A 23,593-nucleotide genomic window follows, 5' to 3' on the forward strand; every position below is an offset into this window, starting at 1 on the left:
GGGTGTCTGCGTGTGTGTTTCTGTCTGTGTGTATGTTGATGTGGGTGTGGGTAGGTGGCCGTCTTTTTGGGTGTTTGCGTGTTGAATTGTGTGTGTGTGTGTCAGTGTGTGTGTGTCAATGATTGTATTGGTGTGTGTGTTTCAGTGTGTATGGATCTGTGTGGCTGTGTGTCTGTGTGTGCCGGTGTATGTGTGTGTTGGTGTGTGTATGCGTGTGTCAATGTGTGTGTTAGTGTGTGTATTGGTGTGTGTGTCAATGTGTGTGTGTGTCTGTCAATGTGTGTGTGTGTGTGTCAATGGGTGTATTGGTGTGTGTGTCAATGGGTGTATTGGTTGTGTGTGTGTGTGTCAATGTGTGTGTTAGTGTGTATGCCTGTGTTGGTGTGTGTTGATCTGTATGAGTGTTTCTGTGTGTGCATGTATCAGTGTGTGTGTTGATCTGTCTGTGTATGTGTCAGTTTGTGTGTCGGTGTGTGTGTTGATCTATGTGTATCTGTGTGTGTCTGTGTGTGTCAGTGTGTGTCTTGTGTGTATGTTGGTGTGTGTGCGTTGATCTGTGTGTTTCAGTGTGTGTATGTGTCTGTGCGTTGATCTGTCTGTGTGTGTGTCTGCCTGTGTGTTGGTGTGTGTGGGTTGTTCTATGTGTGGCGGTGCATGTGTTGATCTGTGTGTGTGTGTCTCTGTATGTTGATCTGTGTGGTGTGTGTGTCAGTGTGTGTCTGTGTAAATGTTGATCTACGTGTGTCTGTGTATGTGTTGATATGTGTGTGTGTGGGTCAGTGTGCATCGGTGTGTATGTCTGTGTGGATCAGTGTGTGTCTGCCAGTGTGTATGTCGGTGTGTGTCAGGGTTTGTGTGTGTAGGGGTGTGCCTGTGTTGGTATGTGTGTGTCGGTGTGTGTGTATCGTGTATGTGCCAGTGTGTGTGTGTGTGTTGGTGTGTGTGTGTGCCCATGTGTGTGCGTGTCATTGTGTGTCGGTGTGTGTGTGTGTCGGTGTGTGTGTGTGTCGGTGTTTGTGTGTGTCATTGTGTGTGTCGGTGTGTGTGTCAGTGTATGTGTTGGTGTGTGCGCGCATCGGTGTGTGTCGATGTGTGTGTCGGTGTGTGTGTCGTGTGTGTCAGTGTATGTGTTGGTGTGTGTGCGCATCAGGGTGTGTGTGTGTGTTGATGTGTGTGTGCGTGTCGGTGTGTGAGTGTGCGTGTCGGTGTGTGTGTTGTGTGTGTCAGTGTATGTGTTGGTGTGTGTGTGCATTGGTGTGGGTGTGTGTCGATGTGTGTGCGTGTCGGTGTGTGTGTGCGTCAGTGTATGTGTTGGTGTGTGTGCGCATCGGTGTGTGTCTGTGTGTGTGTGTCAGTATGGGTGCGTGTGTGTGTGTGTATCTGTGTGGATCAGTGTGTGTCTGTCAGTGCGTGTGTGGCGTTGTGTGTGTCAGGGTTTGTGTATGTAGGGGTGAGCCTGTGTTGGTATGTGTGTGTCAGTGAGTTGGTGTGTGTGTGTATCGGTGTGTGTATCATGTGCGTATCAGTGTGTGTGTGTGTCAATGTGTGTGTCCGTGTGCGTGTGTGTCAATGTGTGTGTGTGTGTCGGTGTGTGTGTCAGTGTGTGTGTCAGTGTGTGTGTCGGTGTGTGTGTCAGTGTATGTGTTGCTGTGTGTGCGCATCGGTGTGTGTCGATGTGTGTGTGCCGGTGTGTGTGTGTCAGTGTGTGTGTCGTGTGTGTCAGTGTATGTGTTGGTGTGTGAGCTTATCGGTGTGTGTGTGTGTCGATGTGTGTGTGCCGGTGTGTGTGTCCGTGTGTGTGTGTCAGTGTGTGTGTCGTGTGTGTCAGTGTATGTGTTGGTGTGTGTGCTTATCGGTGTGTGTGTGTGTCGATGTGTGTGTGCGTGTCGGTGTGTGTGTGCGTGTCGGTGTGTCTGTCAGTGTATGTGTTGCTGTGTGTGCGTATCGGTGTGTGTGTGTATGTCGATATGTGTGTGCGTGTCGGTGTGTGTGTATGTGTGCGTGTCGGTGTGTGTGTCAGTATGGGTGTGTGTGTCGGTGTGTGTGTGTCAGTATGGGTGTATGTCGGTGTGTGTCTGTCAGTATGGGTGTGTGTGTCGGTGTGTGTGTTTCAGTATGGGTGTGTGTCTGTCAGTATGGGTGTGTGTGTCGGTGTGTGTGTGTGTGTGTCGATGTGTTTGTGCGTGTCGGTGTGTGTGTCAGTGTGTGTGTGTGCGTGTTGGTGTGTGTGTGTGTCAGTGTATGTGTTGGTGTGTGTGCGCATCGGCGTGTATGTGTGTGTGTCAATGTGTGTGTGCGTGTCGGTGTGTGTGTGTCAGTATGGGCGTGCGTGTCGGTGTGTATGCCTGTGTGGATCAGTGTGTGTCTGTCAGTGTGTTTGTTGGTATGCGTGTCAGGGTTTGTGTGTGTGTAGGGGTGTGCCTGTGTTGGTATGTGTGTGTCGGTGTGTTGGTGTGTGTGTGTCGGTGTGTGTGTTTGTCGGGGTGTGTATGTCATTGTTTGTGTGTGTCGGTGTGTGTGTGTGTCGGTGTGTGTATGTCATTGTTTGTGTGTGTCATTGTGTGTTGGTGTGTGTGTCATGTATGTCAGTGTATGTGTTGGTGTGTGTGCGCATCAGTGTGTGTCAATGTGTGTACGTGTCGGTGTGTGTGCGCATCGGTGTGTGTGTCGATGTGTGTATGTTAAGAAGTCTTACAACACCAGGTTAAAGTCCAACAGGTTTGTTTCAAACACGAGCTTTCGGAGCACGGCTCCTTCTTCAGGTCTTCGGCCTCTTCTTCTGATGTGTGTATGTGTATCGATATTTGGTGTGTGTGCCTGTGTGGGGAATGGGACAGTTCAGCGCCGACGTTTCAGCGCTGCCGTTTCAGCGCTCATTCATTCAGAAATCATTCTTGAGTATGGTCACAGGTATGACACAGGTATACCAGCTTTTACACTTAGTTATTTGGTCGTTTCATCGTTCTAACTGTCTTTAGATTTTGTTGGAGTTTTATTATGATTACTGTTTAGATAATGTTAGATTTTTTTAACAAGCTTTTTATACTTACGTAGTTATTTGGTAAATTTCTTTTGATAAATTTGGTAAGTTCCATATCTTTAAACCCATTGCTGAATCAGTGAAAAGCAAGCGAGGCAGAGAGAAGTTCTGTCATGAAGGTTTTATATATCGTTTCAACAAAGACAGCAAGAAACAAAAGCAAGTTAAGTTTTGGCGATGCCATGAGGATGGTAGGTGCAAGGCCCTCATTCACACGTTAGAAAGAGAGGTGATCGAAAAGATCAACGAACATACTCATCCCCCATCTGCAGTTGCTATCGAAGTGGAAAAGGTCATAACTGATACGAGAGACCGGGCTGAAAAGACTTGTGAGCCTCCAAGTACGATTATCAACAAGTGCATTGAAAAAATGTCCGTGGCAGGTATGGCACAGTTACCAAACAGGCAGGCAATGCGAAAAATTATTCGTAGAAAACGAGACGAAGTTAATCAGGTCCCCGATAATCCAAGATCGATTCAAGAGCTTCAGTTACCTCATGAATACATGATGTATAAACCCACCCCAGAAACCGAGGAAAATTTCTGTTTAAAGGATAGTGGTACGAACAACGAACGGATTATTATATTTGGGAGAGAGAGTTGGTTAGAACACATGGCAACTTCCACGACTTGGTATGCTGACGGAACATTTGCGGTAGCACCACACCTATTTTATCAAGTTTATATCATCATGGTTAGGAAAAATAACGGAGTTCACCCTGTATTGTACGCGCTTTTATAAAACAAACAGTATGCAACCTATATGATGTTGTTTGCGATGGTAAAAGAGATGATTACAAATGCAGGACCTGCCATTATCAATTGTGATTTTGAACGCGCTGCTTTTACCGCCATGAAAGACTCCTTCCCCAATATAGAAGTAAGAGGCTGCCTTTTTCATCTGTCTCAAAATATACTTAGGCAGATAAGTGGTTTTGGTCTCATGCGTTTATATAAGAGCAATCCCGATTTTGCATTACATTCGAAAATGATAACTGCCCTATGTTTTGTGCCAGTTGACGACCTTGACAGTCACGTGGATTCTTTAGCAGGTAATTTACCGGAGGAGTTAATTCCGGTTTTAAACTATTTCGAAGACAATTATATCGGCCGTCCTAATCGCCGAGGAGCAGGCAGACGAAGTCCTTTATTTCCTACCGAGATGTGGAATATGTATCAAAGAACATTAGATGGGGATGACAGAACAAATAACTATGCTGAGGCGGCCAACAGGAGATTGAAAAGTGAACTGTTAATGTCACACCCAACTATCTGGAAGTTCATTGATGTCCTTAAGCATGTTCAAAAGGGAAGAGACGAGCACTTCGAGAAACTTTTAGTGGCAATGAACCTCAATTAAAATTACTTAAATATAGAAAAGCTGATGAGAGGATATTGAAAATTGTTTCCGAATATGGCAGCAGGAATGAAATTGACTACCTTCGTTCAGTAGGGCACAATTTAACAAACTAAATGCGTTTTTTCTAATGAATATCCAATGAATGTCCAATGAACTTTCTTTTTAATGATTGATTTTATGAACTTACAGATTTGTAAATTGTTTTAATGTACTGTTTTTGGATCTTTATAAGTGGATCTTTTACAATAAAAACATTTTGTTAACACTTGAGTTTTATTTCATTTTATGAACTTACAGATTTGTAAAGTTCTGTCATAACTATATGACAACATTGGAGAATTTTTTTTTTTCTGGCGCTGAAAAGTCCTGGCGCTGAAAAGTCCTGGCGCTGAAACGGCGGTGCTGAAACGGCGGCGCTGAAACGGCGGCGCTGAAACGTACCGCACCCGCCTGTGTGCATGTCGGTGTATATGTCGGTGTGTGTGAGTGTGCGTCTTGGTGTGTGTGCCTGTGTGCATGTTGGTGTGTGTGCCTATGTGCGTGTCTGTGTGTGTGCGTGTCGGTGTGTGTGTCAGTGTATGTGTTGGTGTGTGTGCGCATCGGTGTGTGTGTTGCAGTGTGTGTGCATGTCGATGTGTGTGTGTCGGTGTGTGTCAGTATGGGTGTGTGTGTGTCAGTATGGGTGTGTGTGTGTCAGTATAGGGGTGTGTGTCGGTGTGTGTGTGTCAGTATGGGTATGTGTCGGTGTGTGTGTGTGTGTCAGTATAGGTGTGTGTGTCGGTGTGTGTCAGTATGGGTGTGTGTGTCGGTGTCTGTGTGTCAGTATGGGTGTGTCGGTGGGTGTGTGTGTGTCAGTATGGGTGTGTGTCGGTGTGTGTGTCTGTCAGTCTGGGTGTGTGTGTGTCAGTATAGGTGTGTGTGTCAGTATAGGTGTGTGTGTCAGTATGGGTGTGTGTCTGTGTGTGTGTCAGTATAGGTGTGTGTGTTAGTATGGGTGTGTGTGTGTCAGTATGGGTGTGTGTCGGTGTGTGTCAGTATGGGTGTGTGTGTCGGTGTGTGTGTGTCAGTATAGGTGTGTGTGTCGGTGTGTGTGTGTCAGTATGGGTATGTGTCGGTGTGTGTGTGTGTCAGTATGGGTGTGTGTGTCAGTATGGGTGTGTGATCGGTGGGTGTGTGTGTGTCAGTATGGGTGTGTGTGTGTCAGTATGGGTGTGTGTGTATGTCAGTATAGGTGTGTGTGTCAGTATGGGTGTGTGTCGGTGAGTGTGTGTCAGTATGGGTGTGTGTTGGTGTGTGTGTGTGTGTCAGTATAGGTGTGTGTTGTCAGTATAGGTGTGTGTGTCAGTATGGGTGTGTGTGTCAGTATGGGTGTGTGTGTGTCAGTATGGGTGTGTGTGTATGTCAGTATAGGTGTGTGTGTCAGTATGGGTGTGTGTCGGTGTGTGTGTGTCAGTATGGGTGTGTGTGTGTCAATATGGGTGTGTGTTGGTGTGTGTGTGTGTGTCGGTATAGGTGTGTGTTGTCAGTATAGGTGTGTGTGTCAGTATGGGTGTGTGTGTCAGTATGGGTGTGTGTGTGGGGGTCAGTATGGGTGTGTGTGTGTCAGTATGGGTGTGTGTCGGTGTGTGTGTGTGTGTCAGTATGGGTATGTGTGTGTCAGTATGGGTGTGTGTGTCAGTGTGTGTGTGTGTCAGTATGGGTGTGTGTGTTGGTGTGTGTGTGTCGGTGTGTGTGTGTCAGTATGTGTGTGTGTGTGTCAGTAACTGTGGTGTGTGTCAGTAACTGTGGTGTGTGTCAGTAACTGTGGTGTGAGTCAGTAACTGTGGTGTGTGTCAGTAACTGTGGTGTGAGTCAGTAACTGTGGTGTGTGTCAGTAACTGTGGTGTGAGTCAGTAACTGTGGTGTCAGTCAGTAACTGTGGTGTGTGTCAGTAACTGTGGTGTGTGTCAGTAACTGTGGTGTGTGTCAGTAACTGTGGTGTGAGTCAGTAACTGTGGTGTGTGTCAGTAACTGTGGTGTCAGTCAGTAACTGTGGTGTCAGTCAGTAACTGTGGTGTGTGTCAGTAACTGTGGTGTGAGTCAGTAACTGTGGTGTGTGTCAGTAACTGTGGTGTGTGTCAGTAACTGTGGTGTGTGTCAGTAACTGTGGTGTGAGTCAGTAACTGTGGTGTGAGTCAGTAACTGTGGTGTGTGTCAGTAACTGTGGTGTGTGTCAGTAACTGTGGTGTGTGTCAGTAACTGTGGTGTGTGTCAGTAACTGTGGTGTGAGTCAGTAACTGTGGTGTGTGTCAGTATGGGTGTGTGTGCGTGTGTCAGTATGGGTGTGTGTGCGTGTGTCAGTATGGGTGTGTGTCAGTGTGTGTGTGTCAGTATGGGTGTATGTCGGTGTGTGTGTGTCAGTATGGGTGTGTGTATGTCAGTGTGGGTGTGTGTGTGCGTGTGTCAGTATGGGTGTGTGTGTGTCAGTATGGGTGTGTGTGTGTGTCAGTATGGGTGTGTGTGTGTAAGTATGGGTGTGTGTGTGTCAGTATGGGTGTGTGTCGGTGTGTGTGTGTCAGTATGGGTGTGTGTGTCAGTCAGTATGGGTGTGTGTGTCAGTATGGGTGTATGTGTGTCAGTGTGTCAGTATGGGTGTGTGTGTGTCAGTATGGGTGTGTGTGTGTCAGTATGGGTGTGTGTCGGTGTGTGTGTGTCAGTATGGGTGTGTGTGTCAGTCAGTATGGATGTGTGTGTGTCAGTGTGTCAGTATGGGTGTGTCTGTGTGTGTCAGTATCAGTATGGGTGTGTGTGGCTGTGTGTGTGTGTCGGTGTGTGTCAGTATCAGTATGGGACAATTTGTGGCTGTGTGTGTGTCGGTGTGTGTCAGTATCAGTATGGGTGTGTGTGCCTGTGTGTGTGTCGGTGTGTGTCAGTATCAGTATGGGTGTGTGTGGCTGTGTGTGTGTCAGTATCAGTATGGGTGTGTGTGTGTCGGCGTGTGTCAGTATCAGTATGGGTGTGTGCGTGTCAGTATGAGTATGGGTGTGTGTGTGTCGGTGTGTGTCAGTATCAGTATGGGTGTGTGTGGCTGTGTGTGTCAGTATCAGTATGGGTGTGTGTGTGTCGGTGTGTGTCAGTATCAGTATGGGTGTGTGTGTGTCGGTGTGTGTCAGTATCAATATGGCTGTGTGTGTCGGTATGAGTATGGGTGTGTGTGGCTGTGTGTGTGTCGGTGTGTGTCAGTATCAGTATGGGTGTGTGTGGCTGTGTGTGTGTGTCGGTGTGTGTCAGTATCAGTATGGCTGTGTGTGTCGGTGTGTGTCAGTATCAGTATGGGTGTGTGTGTCAGTATCAGTATGGGTGTGTGTGGCTGTGTGTGTCAGTATCAGTATGGGTGTGTGTGTGTCGGTGTGTGTCAGTATCAGTATGGGTGTGTGTGTGTCTGTGTGTGTCAGTATCAGTATGGGTGTGTGCGTGTCAGTATGAGTATGGGTGTGTGTGTGTCTGTGTGTGTCAGTATCAGTATGGGACAATGTGTGGCTGTGTGTGTGTCTGTGTGTGTCAGTATCAGTATGGGTGTGTGTGTGTCGGTGTGTGTCAGTATCAGTATGGGTGTGTGTGGCTGTGTGTGTCAGTATCAGTATGGGTGTGTGCGTGTCTGTGTGTGTCAGTATCAGTATGGGTGTGTGCGAGTCAGTATGAGTGTGTGTCTGTGTGTGTGTCTGTGTGTCAGTATGAGTATGGGTGTGTGTGTGTCTGTGTGTGTCAGTATGGGACAATGTGTGGCTGTGTGTGAGCGTAGATGGCACGTGTTGGCCATGGACGGGAGTTTGAAGGAAGCAGCACTGATCAGAGAATGGGGATGTGGTGATGTACTTTTGTCCAATATCCGCAGGTTGGAGAGGGCAGGGAGCTGTCTGAGCCAACAGCCTGTTTCAAACTCCAGAATGGCTATGCAAATTGGCCCTGCTGCCAGCCAGTTTGAGTGTTGCCCCGGTGATGGTGTTGTAGAGAGGGGCTGGCTGTATAAATAAGCGGAATCTGCCCGGGTCCGGAGCAGCAGGAGGGGAGGAGGGAGGGCCACACATGGAGCCAGCAGCCAGCCGGAGCCCGGGGGAGGAGAGTGGCAGCCGGAGCCCGGGGGAGGAGAGTGGCAGCCGGGCGCTGCTTGATGCCATCTCCAAGGAGCAGATGCACTTGGCTCGCTTCCTGCTGGACGCTGTGGAGGACCGGATTGTGGAGTGGCGGGGCGAGGGTGCCCGCACCCCGCTCATGTGCTCGGTGCTGCTGCCGCTGCCGGGAGCCCGGGGCCGCTTCATGCGCCTCCTGCTGGAGAGGGGAGCCCAGGTCAACAGCCGCGACGGGGCAGGGCGCACCCCGCTCAGCCTGGCCTGCGAGCGCGGCTTCCTGGACGCCGTGCGGCTGCTGGTGCAGCACAACGCCGACCCCGAGCTGGCCGACCTGTGGGGCAACACCCCGCTCCTGTACGCTGCCGCGTCCGGCCACGGGGAGGTGCTCGCCTTCCTGGTCAGAGCCTTCAAGCGCCTGGGGCTGGACATTGAGCGGCCCAACCTGGTGGGGAACTCTGCCAGGCGGGTGGCCAGCTTCCTGGGGCACCGCCACTGTGTCCTGGCTCTGGGCTCTGCGCCCCGCAGGGGGGCAGAGAGGGTCCAGCTGCCCCCCTGCCAGGATACAGGGCAACTCAGGGGCCAGGACTGGGACAGAGACAGGGACAAGGATTGGGTCAGGGATAAAGACAGGGACATAGACAGGGATAAGGACAAGAATTGGGTCAAGGATAGGGACGACTTCAGGGACAAGGACAGGGTCACGGATAAGGATTGGGTCAGGGACTGGGGCAGGAGTAAGGATAGGGACAGGGATAAGGACAGGGATAAGGATAGGGACAGAGATAAGGACAGGGATAAGGATAGGGACAGGGATAAGGACAGGGATAAGGATAGGGACAGGGATAAGGACACGGATAGGGACAGGGATAAGGACAGAGATAAGGACAGGGATAAGGATAGGGACAGGGTCAGGGATAAGGATAGGGACAGGGATAAGGACAGGGATAAGGATAGGGACAGGGATAAGGACAGGGATAGGGACAGGGATAAGGACATGGATAGGGACAGGGATAGGGACAGGGATAGGGATAAGGACAGGGATAAGGACAGGGATAAGGATAGGGACACGGTCAGGGATAAGGATAGGGACAGGGATAAGGACAGGGATAAGGATAAGGACAGGGATAGGGATAAGGACAGAGATAAGGACAGGGATAAGGATAGGGACAGGGTCAGGGATAAGGATAGGGACAGGGATAAGGACAGGGATAAGGACAGGGATAGGGATAGGGACAGGGATAGGGATAAGGACAGGGATAAGGATAGGGACAGGGTCAAGGACAGGATCAGAGCTGTAGCTCTCCGGACGCGCCTGGAGTCCATGGGCTCCATTGACGAGGAGGAAAGGGATCAGGATCCAGTCACTTCGCTCTCCCAGAGCCCCCAGTCTCCCAAATCGCGGCTCCGCTCCGGCAGTGTGCAGTATGCCGGCCTCCTGCCGCCTCTCACCCACTTCTCGGATGTGTCCACGGTGAGGAGCGCAGCCCCTTACTCCCCGCGGCCGGCCCGGGGTGCAGCCAGCCCGTGGTGCCAGCCTGCAGCAGGCAGCAACGCCCTGGGCATCCTGCTCACCCCCATCAGGGGGGCTGCAGCACCCCCTGCCCCGCAGCGCAAGGCCAGCCCGGGGCTGCCCGGCTTCGAGCAGAGTTATCACCAGAAGAGGTGCAGCCTGCCCTCCAGCGCCCTGTCCCCCTGGGCCCCGGGCAAGCTGCTGCCCCCCTGCCAGCCTGGAGCTGCTGCCCGGAGAGGGCTGCCCACCGCTATCGCCAGCCTGGGCAACAAGCTGCTCCGGCGCTTCACTTTGCCCGACTTTGGGAAAGGCAGCAGGGACCAGGAGGAGGGGGGCAGTGCTGCCGTCCGCGGGCTGTCCCGTTCAGAGACCTTCCCAGTGAGCAGGACTCACCCACAGCTCTCCAACAACAGCAGCATCGACAGCATGAGCGCCGTGCAGTGTGAATTCACCGAGCAGTAATTCCTGCACAGGGACACGCCGCGCCAGGGGAGAAGCTGCCCTCTGGACATTGGTCAGCTCGTTGCTTCAAGGCCAGCCTGCTTCTCAGGCTCTCTCCCGGAGAGGGGGTGCACACAGTGGGGGGGAGAACACAGGCATCTCTCCCAGTGAGGCTGCAACCCATCCCAGACTGCAATCTGGAGTGAATTCTTGAACACAACTTTCTGCTCAAGGGAGGATGTGGTTACTGGGCACAACCGTACATGCGGCACAGGAAGAGGCCATGGACCCATCGTGCCTGTACTAGCCCCTTGCTGGAACTCTCCAATTGACCTCACCTCCCAAAGACGCCGGAATGTTCTTTTGAAGAGAATGGATCAGATTCCTCCTTTTAACAGACTTCCTCAATATTTCGAAGCTGGTTACTCCTGGATTCACTTTCCATCACTTCCACAGATTCGTGCTGGCATCGACAATATGAACTTGCAGAACAGCATATTCCTCGCCTCGTGCCTCTGTGTCCAACACTGTGAAGCGGCAGATTAATAACTGGCTATCAGAGCTGCCCAGTACTAATGTCAACTGTGCCTTTGGTGTGAGCTGGGTTCACCTCTCTACAATGTCGCCTCGACCAGCTTTCTGTATCAATGAACTGCCGACTTTCAAGCAGATTTTCTGCCAAATGTTGTCGTGTTAACATTAAAATTCTGGGATTTAGTCCAGATCTGCTGCTGCCTTTATCTGAACACCACTTGTAACGTGAAATAGGTGAGGATTTCTCTAACTCTCAGCGAAGTTCTATTCTAGCAATATATCGCAGGAGTTTGAAATGCTTAATGCAACATGAAAAAGTAAACCCTCAGTGATAGATTTGCTCTGTTAGCGAGAATTTCAATGCTTTATATTGAATAAAGGCGGATTTTTGCGACCCGAAGTGTTCTAAATGAGAAATATATATATGTTATCGCGAGATACTTGTGAAATGTAAATGGTTTCATAGAAGTCACATGAAAATCGTGTTTAAACCCAATAAACATTCCTGTAAGCTTAACCTGAGTCATCATAATTATTCGATTGAAGAGGGTCCCTGCACACGGTTCTCTGCACATCTCCAGCCTGTATCAGGATGTTTTACCTGTTTGGAACCACAAAATAAACCATCCCGAATGGCCCATTTCTGGAGACTTATTCTCATAGTTTGGACGAAGCTGTGAAATTTAGAAATAAAACTGTCCCCAATGGATGTATTTCCGGGAGTCGTGACATACGGAGGTGTTGGCTGCGATTGTGTGGGCTCGTTGGCAGCCCATGCGATGCGTTGGTGCAATAGCACGAGCCACACTTCTCTGCTCCACCACAGAGAACTGAACACAGCTCTGCCACAGAGCCTTTAGTATAGCTCCGCCACAGAGCCTTTAGCACAGCTCCGCCACAGAGCCCTTAGTATAGCTCCGCCACAGAGCCTTTAGCACAGCTCCACGACAGAGCCCTCAGCATAGCTCCGCGACAGAGCCTTTAGTATAACTCCGCCACAGAGCCCTTAGCACAGCTCCGCCACAGAGCCCTTTGCATAGCTCCACCACAGAGCCATTAGCACAGCTCCACGACAGAGCCCTCAGCAAAACTTTGCCACAGAGCCCTTAGTATAGCTCCGCCACAGAGCGTCTTAGCACAGCTCCGCCACAGAGCCATGAACACAGCTCCGCTACAGAGCCATTAGCACAGCTCCACCACAGAGCCCTCAGCATAGCTCCACGACAGAGCCCTTAGCACTGCTCCACCACAGAGCCCTCAGCATTGTTCAGCCACAGAGCTCTGACCACAGAACTCAGCTCCGCCACAGAGCCATGAGCACAGCTCCAATAGGGAGCACAACTCCATCACAGAGTCCCGAGCACAGCTCCACCACAGAGCACAGCACCATCACAGAGCACAGCTCCACCACATAGCCCTGACCACAGTTCCACCACAGAGCACAGCTCCACCACAGAGCCCTGAGCACAGCTCCATCACAGAGCATAGCTCCACCACAGAGCACAGCTCCACCACAGTGCCCTGAGCTCAGCTCCACCACAGAGCATAGCTCTATCACAGAGCACAACTCCATCACAGATTCCTGAGCACAGCTCCATCAGAGCACAGCTCCACCACAGAGCCCTGAGCGCAGCTCCACCATAGAGCACAGCTACATCACAAAACATAGCTCCAACACAGAGCCCTGAGCGCAGCTCCACCAAAGATCCATGAGCGCAGCTCCATCACAGAGCCCTGAGCGCAGCACCACCACAGAGCACAGCTGAGCCACAGCGCCCCGAGCACTGAGGTGGAGCTATGCTCAGTGCTCTGTGACAGAGCTGTGCTCAGGGCTCTGTGATGGAGCTGTGCTCAAGTCTCTGTAGTGGAGCTATGCTCAGTGCTCTGTGGTGTAGTTCTGCCCTTTGGTGGAGCCCTGCTAAGTGCTCCGTGGTGGTGCTGTGCTCTGTGGTGAAGCTGTGCTATGGGCTCTGAAGTGGAGCTATGCTCTGTGATGGAGCTGTGCTCAGGGCTCAGTGATGGAGCTGTGCTCTGGGCTCTGTGATGGAGCTGTACTCTGTCGTGGAGCTGGAGCACAGCTTCACCACAGAGCACAGCACCACCACGGAGCACTTAGCAGGGCTCCACCAAAGGGCAGAACTCCACCACAGAGCACTGAGCACAGCTCCACCACAGAGCACAGCTCCACCACGGAGCACTGACGTAAGCTCCACAACAGAGCACAGCTACATCCCACAGATCCCTGAACACAGCCCCACAACAGAGTCCGAGCACAGCTCCACTACAGAGCTCAGCTCTGCCACAGTGCCTGAGCATAGCTCCACCATAGAAAACTGAGCACAGCTCCATCACAGACCCCTGAGCACAGCTCCATCACAGAGCACAGCTCCATCACAGAGCAATGAGCACAGCTGCACCAGAGAGCACAGCTCCGCCACAGAGCACAGCTCCACCACAGAGCCCTGAGTACAGCTCCACCAAAGACCCCTGAGCAAGGCTCCGCCACAGAGCACCGAGCAGAGATTCACGACAGAGCCCTGAGCATAACTCCGCCATAGAGCACAGTTCCACCATTGAGCACAGCTCCACCTGAGAGCACAGCTCCACCACAGAGAATACCTCCACCACAGAGCACAGCTCCACCACAGAGCCCTGAGCGCAGCTCCACCATAGAGCCCAGCTGCATCACAGAGCATAGCTCTACCACAGTGCCCTGAGCACAGTTGCGCCACAGAGCCTTGTGCATAGCTCCATCACAGAGCTCAGCTCTGCCACAGAACTCAGCTTCATCACAGAAACCTCAGCACAGCTCCATAACAAAGCTCAGCTCCATCAGAGAGCTCAGCTCCATTACAGAGCACAGCTCCACCACAGAGCTCAGCTCCACCACAGAGCACAGCTCCACCACAGAGCTCAGCTCCACCACAGAGCTCAGCTCCCACATAGAGCGCAGCTCCACCACAGAGACAGCACGGTAGCATGGTGGTTAGCATAAATGCTTCACAGCTCCAGGGTCCCAGGTTCGGTTCCCGGCTGGGTCACTGTCTGTGCGGAGTCTGCACGTCCTCCCCGTGTGTGCGTGGGTTTCCTCCGGGTGCTCCGGTTTCCTCCCACAGTCCAAAGATGTGCAGGTTAGGTGGATTGGCCATGCTAAATTGCCCGTAGTGTCCTAAAAAAGTAAGGTTGTTGGGTTACGGGTATAGGGTGGATACGTGGGTTTGAGTAGGGTGATCATTGCTCGGCACAACATCGAGGGCCGAAGGGCCTGTTCTGTACTGTTCTATGTTCTATATAAAAAGAGCTCAGCTCCATCACAGAGCTCAGCTCCACCACAGAGCTCAGCTCCATCATAGAGCGCAGCTCTATCACAGAGCTCAGCTTTACCACAGAGCTCAGCTCCATCATAGAGCGCAGCTCTATCACAGAGCACAGCTCCGCCACAGAGCTCAGCTCCGCCACAGAACACAGCTCCACCACAGAGCCCTGAGTCCTCAACGCTTCCAGGAAAGCCTCTGCCACAGTGCCGGGGCGCTGCTCTCTGATAGTCACACTGCACCAAAGAATCCACTCTGGGATTCCTCAGCACCGCTCTGCGTATTTCAAAATCCATTCGACAGCCATCTCCTCGCGGAGGCAGCACAAAGCCCCAAATCCGGCAGAGGGACAGCGCCTGACTCGAGGTTGAGCCACTTCATTCCTGGCCAGGTATCAGAGTGAGCCGCTGGCTCTGGGATAGGAGGACACTCAGCGTTTACTCAGCAGTGCAGATGTCCGAGCTGCAGTCCAGCATGGAAACGAGCAGGAGCCACCATCACTTCAGCCCAGCAGCACTGCACATACTAGCCTTCATTCTGAGTGAGTACATACTGGAAAAGGCAATGATACTGCACGGGCACCGAGAGATTGGACATTTTACACAAACATAATGTATGGGGGGGATCTGTGGACTCAATCAAGGCAAATCTCTTTTAAGGTTATGTCACTGGCTTGAAATGTGTTAAGAACATGTATAAAGGTATCAGAACCGACCAGCTAAGCATTATCCGCAGTTTTACACATATTAACCCTTGGAGAACTGAAAGATTTTTTTTTCCCCCGCTGGGTTCACATTAACCGTTCTCATTGTGAACAGACTGAGACACAGAAAGTATCGGGTCTCATTGAGTGGAAGGATGTCTTACCCTGCTCAGTAAGTGAACCGATTTATCGCCATGAATTGCATTTGGAGAAAGTACTGCAGTCTTCAGAGGGGAAACCCCAATGGCGTCCCCGGGTACTTCTGAATCCGGATTGAGGTAAAAGCAGACGGCACAATTGTATTTGCAAAGTGAGAAGATTGATGTCAGAGGCTGTTTGCGGGAAATGTGTGTGGGAAGTGAATGTGAGTCGGTCAGCTTGGCAGGTTGGCTGGACCGGGCTGTTAGCTGTGCCTGGCCGGGACAGTGAAGTACAGCAGCCCCCCCCCCCCCCCCCCCCCCCTGCACTCCTCCGTTAAACTGGCATCATTGGGGCTGAACATGTTTGACTTTCCCTCCTGTTCATCTCCCCTTTGGAAGATGCAAAGGCTGCAACCATTTCCTTACATTTTCTAACATCGAATCACTGGCTTCACAGAACCAGTCAATAAATCGTTACGGAACGAGTCGTGTTTAAATGTTGTGTGTGTCTCGGGAAAAACAATGTTCACGGAGCTTTTTGTGTTTGGTGGAAATGTGAGACATCTTGTCACTTTTTCACAGATGTCCTGCCGGGGGCCGCTGCGGAACTGGAGACTGAGAATCTTTCCGGGCTTTCGACCGATCCCTATAAAGATATTTTTGTGGTTCGGGAAAACGGGACGACGTGCCTGATGGCGGAGTTTGCAGCGAAATTCAGTGTCGCCTATGATGCACGGGCCAGTAACTATGTGGATGTATGTGGATACACCACACAACACATACATACAATGTACAATACATACCATACGACACATACACACAACATACAACACATACCATACAACACATACACAAAACACACACCATGCAACACACACCATGCAACGCACAAAACACACCATACAATGCACACACCATACAACACACACTATACAACAACATACGCCACACAACACACACCATACAATACACACATCATACAACATATACGCCATACAGCACACACCGTTTAACACATGCACCATACAAAATGCACACCATACAACTCATACACACACTGTACAACACACACCATGCAACACACACCGTACAACACACACCGTGCAACACACACCCACATACAACACACAACACATGCCATACAATTCACACATGCACCATACAACACACAACACACATGCCATACAATACACACCGTAAAACACACACCGTACAACACAAACCATACAACACACCATACAACACACACCACACAACACACACACGCCATACAACAGACACCATGCAACACACGCATCATACAACACACAACATACAATACACACCATACAACACATACATACAACATACAATACATACCATACAACACATACACACAACATACAATACAAACCATACAACACATACACACAACATTCAACACACACCATACAACACACAACATACAGCACAGACCATACAACACACAACACACACCATACAATGCACACACCATACAACACACACTATACAACAACATACGCCACACAACACACACCATACAACACACACATCATACAACATATACACCATACAACACGCACCATATAACACACATGCCATACAAAATGCACACATCATACAACACACAACATACAATACATACCATACAACACATACATACAACATACAATACATACCATACAACACATACACACAATATACAATACAAACCATACAACACATACACACAACATCCAAAACACACCATACAACACACACCATACAACACACACATCATACAACATATACACCATACAACACACACCATATAACACACACACCATACAAAATACACACCATACAACACACACACACCGTACAACACACACCATGCAACACACACACACACATCGTACAACACACACCATGCAACACACACCCACATACAACACACACCATACAACACACACATGCACCATACAACACACAACACACATGCCATACAATACACACACCATAAAACACACACCGTACAACACAAACCATACAACACACACCATACAACACACACACCATACAACACACACCATGCAACACACACGCCATACAACATATACGCCATACAACACACACCATACAATGCACACCATACAACATACACACCATATAACACACACACAATACAACACACACCATGCAACACACGCACTATACAACACACAACATACAGCACAGACCATACACCACATAACACACACCATACAACGCACACACCATACAAAATGCACACTATACAACACACACACCGTACAAAACACACCATGCAACACATACATACAACACACACCATACAACACATGCCATACAACATACACATGCAACATACAACACACCCGCCACACACCGAACAACAGACACACCGTACAACACACCATACAACACACACACCATGCAACACACACACCATACAACACACACAGCATACAACACACACAACATACAAAACACACATACAGCATACAACACACACACCATACAACACACACACACACCATACAACACACACATACCATACAACACACATAACATTCAACACACCACACACACATGCACTACATACAACACACACACAACATGCACTACATACTACACACAACACACAACATGCACTACATACAACACACACCACATGCACTACATACAACACACACCACACACAACATACACTACAAACACACACCACACACAACATACAAAACACAGAGCACACACAACATAAAACAAACAGAACACAGAACCTAATTCACAACACACACCACACACACAGCATGCAACACATGCACAACATACACCATACACACCACACACACAACATAAGCACAAAACATGCAACACATGCACAACATACCACACATACAACATACCACACACACACGCAACATACATCACTCAGACGAAGCATACATCACATACACCACACACACAACATATAACACACATAAAACATACAAACACTCACAACATACCACACAGCATACAACACACGCAACATACACATGCCAAAGCATAAAACACACACACAAAGCATTCAACACGCAGCACGCAACACACATATTCGATAACGTCCTAATTGAAATTAGCAGACCAACACCCCCCCCCCCAATTGTGTTAAATCTATGCTCTTAAGATATTCGCGCATTGTATCTTTCACTTATTTCACTGGCCTTGTTCATTTCACCTTTCAATTTCTCATTTGACACATGTTTGACTCCACGTTTGACCTTGTGTGGCCTTCAGCTCATTACAGAACAAGCCGATGTTTCGATTCCACGTGGAGCAGAGGTGATGGGAAAATGTGGGAACAACGAGTCGGAATTGCAGATTTCCTGGCTGGACAGTGCCTACAGCTTTACGCTCTTTTTTGTGAAGGTAAATTGACTCTCTTCCACCACTGGAAGTAGAAGTGCTCTAGCCCAGAGGGACGCTCACTCAGCCAAGCTGCCTCTTGGGCAGAATCCGGCGGGAGAAGATGCCCGGATCCCGAGGACCAGCAGAGTAAAAAGGCAGAACAAATGCTGGCAGCATGTGTGGAGAGATTGAGAGAGAAAGCAAGTCAGTGACCCTTCACCAGGACTGGGAAAGTGGAAGTGTCAGAGGTTAGAGCCAGGACTGCGTGGCACACGGACCAAAGGAAGGTCCCGGGGGGCTGCAGAGATAGGAGGGTTTAATCACCGAGGGTCAGAAAGGGAAATGGAGATAGACACCCCCCCCCCTAAATAATCGCAAAAGGGGGCAGAGTTGAAATGGTGAAACTCAATGTTAGGTGGGAACTGTGCCCAATTCAGATGTGAGGTGCTGCTCCCAATTCCCTGATGAAAGGTCACAGACCTGGATAAACCTGTCGCCACAGAAGCTGCCAGACCTGCGGAGTGTTCCCAGCATTTCTTGTATTTTCAGGATCCTGCAGGATACCGGATTTGTTTCCCCATTCCCGGTTGACCAATCGTCTCTCCAGGTGCCCAAACAAGCGAGTTGCAGTGGCAAATAACTTTGCAAATCCGGAAGGATCCAGGTCAATGTGGCCAGGGCTGTGGGTGTTATTAATAGGTTTGATTTGAGATCTGTAAAGTAGGCATTTCATACAATCTGGTGCATTATCGTCTTGTGATAGGACATCTTTGGACTTCTTACAGGAGACGCGCAACATGTCAACAAGGCAAGACCATTCCTGGAAAATTAACAAGATTCAATTCGTTTACGACCTATCTGATCCCGGCCACTTCAAGGACGCGGCGAGCAGTGAGTTGGTTATTAAGATTCCCTCTCTGAACGCGGTGCTAAACTAGCACAATTCTCGCCCCCGCTTTCCAATCACAATCGTCCGGGATTTGGGAATGCGCTTGAAGTTACTGCTTCGAGATTCCCAACAGACAGTTAAATATCATTGCTTCAACTGCAACACGAGCAGGTTTCATTGAGAAGCTGGGGCCATTCCTGAATTATCTTCAATAAGTGCCTGGCCCCTGATCACCCACCGTGACTGAGCAGATTTGTGGAAAGGGCCAATTGAACCCAGGAACACATTCCCAGAACCATCACATCAGGAATATGTGGATAGTACCATTTTTAAAAATTGAGTAGGAAAAATACACCAAACGGTGCACATTTCGGGCGTCCAAAATTGCTGGACTATCTTACATTCTCGGTTAGACATAAACCAATGTAGAGACAGGCTAGGAATGAAAGGTTAGATTTAAATCACGCTGACAACACATTGTACATGGAATTAGCACTTTTCCACATTTAAGATGGTTTTAACCATGAAATGTACCTTAGAATATAACCAATATTCACAAAATATTGCCCTCGCAAACATTTACCCCTGTAACCTGTCTTGTGCTTGGAGCTATTTATAGCGTTCGGTCTATTTTAGATGGTGTTCTCTCTGTTGTAAGAGAGGTTTTTTTTGGTGGGGGAGGTGTGTCGCTTGAAAATTGCCCCCGGATGAACGAGGATTTCTTTCTGCAGGCGGCAGGCACACGGCCACATCTCGCCGTCTGTCTCTCTTTGTCACCCCGGCGGGCAGGTCGTACAAATGCGAGGCTCAGGAAACCATCTCCCTCATCTCCAGTGACCACCAGAAAGTGGTGGCCATCATCCTGTCTCAGATCCACATCCAGCCGTTCGGCATCAAGCGCGACTTCATATTTAGCGAAGGTAAGAGCGGGAGTGGAGTCTCGCCCACACTGACCTTCGCTCGTGTTCAATTCTGACTTGGGGCATTGAAAAGATTCGAATGTGGATAACTTTTGTCAGCAAGCATATGGTGCATTTATATTTAGAATTGGCCCAAAAAATATACCTGACCCAAGTCTCACATTGAGCTCTAATTGTTTTTAAAGTATATCTGTATTGATATAGGTTAAAAGTTGAACACAAGATATTTGCCGGCAGATGTTTGCATTTCCAGATGTTGATTTCTTGTTGCCTGTATTTTCTCCCTCAGCCTCGAAGTGTGCCGTGGACGAGCAGGAGCAGTTAGAGGAGACTCTGCCCCTGATTCTGGGACTGACCCTGGGACTCCTCATTGTCGTGATCCTGGCCGTGTACCACATCCACCACAAACTCACCGCCAGCAGCCAAGTGCAGTTACCCAGAGACAGGACCGAGTACAAACATATGTAACCGTAGACAGAGGGGAGGAGATGGGCGGAATCTCGCAGCCAAATAGCACAAGCAAACCTGCTGCAGCCTTCCCATTCCACCCACAACAGCCAATTGCCACCCATTCACCCGGAGAACCCTGTGTACAATGCAGGACTGTGTAAATACAAACGGCCCCGGTGTGTTGCTGTACATAGTTTAAAGCTCTCGGTTTGATTGAAGTTAGGAATGGCATCCGCGGAGGCTGCAGAGGCAGCATCTTCACCAACACCGTCACATTAGATCAAAGCACCATTTAAAACGATTGCAAGTTTACGAATTCGATGTCAGTGTATAGGCATTACTTGTTGGAAAGTTACATTGCTGCAATTATTTCGAAACTGCCATTAATCAGAAGGTCCAATTGAATTCGGTTCCTTCACATGCTTTTTGCTGATATACTGTAGTCAGGGCAAGCTCGGATCATCAGTGAAATGTACATATTGTCATTGCTGTTTCAGGCCATTCATTGGGGGGGGGGGGGGGGGGGGGAGGAATGCAAAATTGTTCAGCTCATGGTCCGGAATGCGAGTTAAGCTCATGAAATAAATCGAAATCATGTGTTTTTTTTAAACTGGTGTCTTGGGGTTTCATCTCTGGATTCATTCAGAATTGTTTTATTCTGCGGCCTGGGAGTCAGCTTGCTTCGCGTTCTTGTTTTTAAGTTTGGGCGAATATATTGTACATTGGGGAACTTGAGCGCGGGTCCGGGGCTCAGACTGAACGCCGCTTCAGGGAGGTCGCTGCCGGGTTCAACACAGATCATCTACTACTCAGGAATGGTCGCGAATTCCCTTCGCTCTGGACAAGTGGCGGCTGGAAAGGTTCAGCATTTCAAACAGGGACTCACACCCGGTGCTTGTGTGGTTAAACATGTCAGAAATTCTTGGTGACACCCTTCCAGTTTTCAGGAAAACAAGGTTATATTGTGAGGAGGTGCAGAGAGGTAAGTTTTACACATACCGATTATTTTGGGGGCTGGGAGGGGGGGGGGAGGAGCACAAATGCATCTTTCAAGTGGATATATATATGTTAGATCTATACCTTCGGGGAATATGCAGATAATATCTAACATGCGTTAGGATCCATCTGGAACGTGGCTTGCTGCCTTGCTCGTCAATGGTTTCCTTTCTGTCCACACCTAGTTTATTATCTAGGTGTGCAGCCCAGCGCATAGGCTGCCCTGGAATGAATATAGAAAGTGCTGGACAAAACTCAGCGGGCCCGGCAGCCTCTGTGAAGTGAGAGAGAGAGAAACAGAGTTAGCACGACTCTTTGAGAATTCCAGCACCCGCAGTATTCCATGTTTGTTTCCCATTTAATAAGCGGCTCTCCTTGTTTATTTGGTTCATGGAGAATCTCCCCAGATCAGGACCGAGGAGGGGCGAAATCCCGGCAATTTGGGGTCATTTGGAAATGTTCTGATCTTCCCATCTTACGAATGCAAGGCTATCGTTACCGGGGTTTGAAACAAAAGATTGCAAAGCGTCCCTTCCTTAATAAAACTAGTGGCGGCCCTTGAGAAGGAGCTTTTCTTAGTTTAATGGGGGGGGGGGGGGGGGGGGGGGTTGGGGGGATTTGCAATCCCGATGCATTAGTCTATTTTTAAAAGAAATACATGTGAGCAGTCATCAACTGGTATGATTTCCCCAAAGTTCCTTATTGTAGCAGTGCAATGTCCCTTTTCCGCGGCAAATGACACTCAAGCGAAATATACCGGGCTTCAGTCGCCGTTTCATTTCTATTGAAGTACAGTCCGGCAGTTTGCTGCTTAAAAAAAAGTTGGTCGAATTCAAGGGGATTTTAAAATTGAAAGTGATTAATTCGCTTCCAATTTTGCGGTGTTTCCCCTCACCCCCCCCTCACCAGAGCTTGACTAGCCCAGTTCAGTTCTCTCATGTCCTGTGTGATGGGCAATGAGGGTTCTCCCTGTTACTCACTCAGTTATATTCGTGTAGGGAGGACATTTCATGATGTCAGTGCGATATGACTGATTACCAGCTCGCAGCCATGAAGCTTCTGTCGCCTGCAATGCTGCTGTTAATTCGTTTTAAATTCGAGAGGAGCATTTAAACAGATGGCGCAACACAATTCATATGAACTATGGCGGATTTTTAGATGAAGAAAAATACATATTTAAATAGTGAGGAAAAATGAACCATAGGTTTAAATGTATTGGTATGTTTTGTTCTGCAATATAATTAAAACCATTCGGATAACCAATAAAACTGGTTGTACAAACTTCTCAATTTTGTTTTGAGTTAGCTGTTACATTAATGGGACACAGTTTTCTTGTAATTAAAATTGATGCACGTTCATTTCTTCTTGACATTTAAAGTTTCTGTTAAGAGTCAGCAAAACAGGAATATAACGAGGACAATATTATCATTAAGACCTCGAACCTTTTGAAATTATATTAGTTGCAGCTTCAAGTAGGAAACAACGTGAAATATATGTTTAGCATTAAATGTGCATAACACTTGTTCTCATTCTAAACCAAAATCAACTGTGTTCTAGCAATCCCGTGACATTTGTGCTAGTAATTGAGGTCTTTTAGTAGACATTCAACTGGAATGTGTCTTACAGGCGTTATGTCCATTTTTCATAATTAAGACAAATCATTTTTAAAAATGTAGGTGAAGCACATTATTTACATCACCAATCATATTCTGCTATCGGGGAGAATGCTTGTGTTGTGTGAATGCACATTTCTTAAAACAACTGTTTGCTTCTAAACTTTTTTTAATTCAAAGCAAT

General features: G+C 48.8%; 1 protein-coding gene across 1 annotated transcript; it reads left to right on the forward strand.

Moving 5' to 3' along the window:
* Positions 1-14,389: 14,389 nt before the first annotated feature.
* On the forward strand, positions 14,390-21,410 carry lamp5 (lysosomal associated membrane protein family member 5). Its single transcript, XM_038806435.1, has 6 exons — positions 14,390-14,849; positions 15,734-15,906; positions 18,431-18,562; positions 19,327-19,432; positions 20,162-20,350; positions 20,640-21,410. The coding sequence occupies exons 1-6, from the start codon at positions 14,762-14,764 to the stop codon at positions 20,816-20,818; spliced, it is 867 nt and encodes a 288-aa protein (XP_038662363.1). The 5' UTR covers positions 14,390-14,761; the 3' UTR covers positions 20,819-21,410.
* The last annotated feature ends 2,183 nt before the right edge of the window (positions 21,411-23,593 follow it).

Source organism: Scyliorhinus canicula, chromosome 1, assembly GCF_902713615.1.
Source record: "Scyliorhinus canicula chromosome 1, sScyCan1.1, whole genome shotgun sequence".
NCBI lineage: Eukaryota > Metazoa > Chordata > Chondrichthyes > Carcharhiniformes > Scyliorhinidae > Scyliorhinus > Scyliorhinus canicula.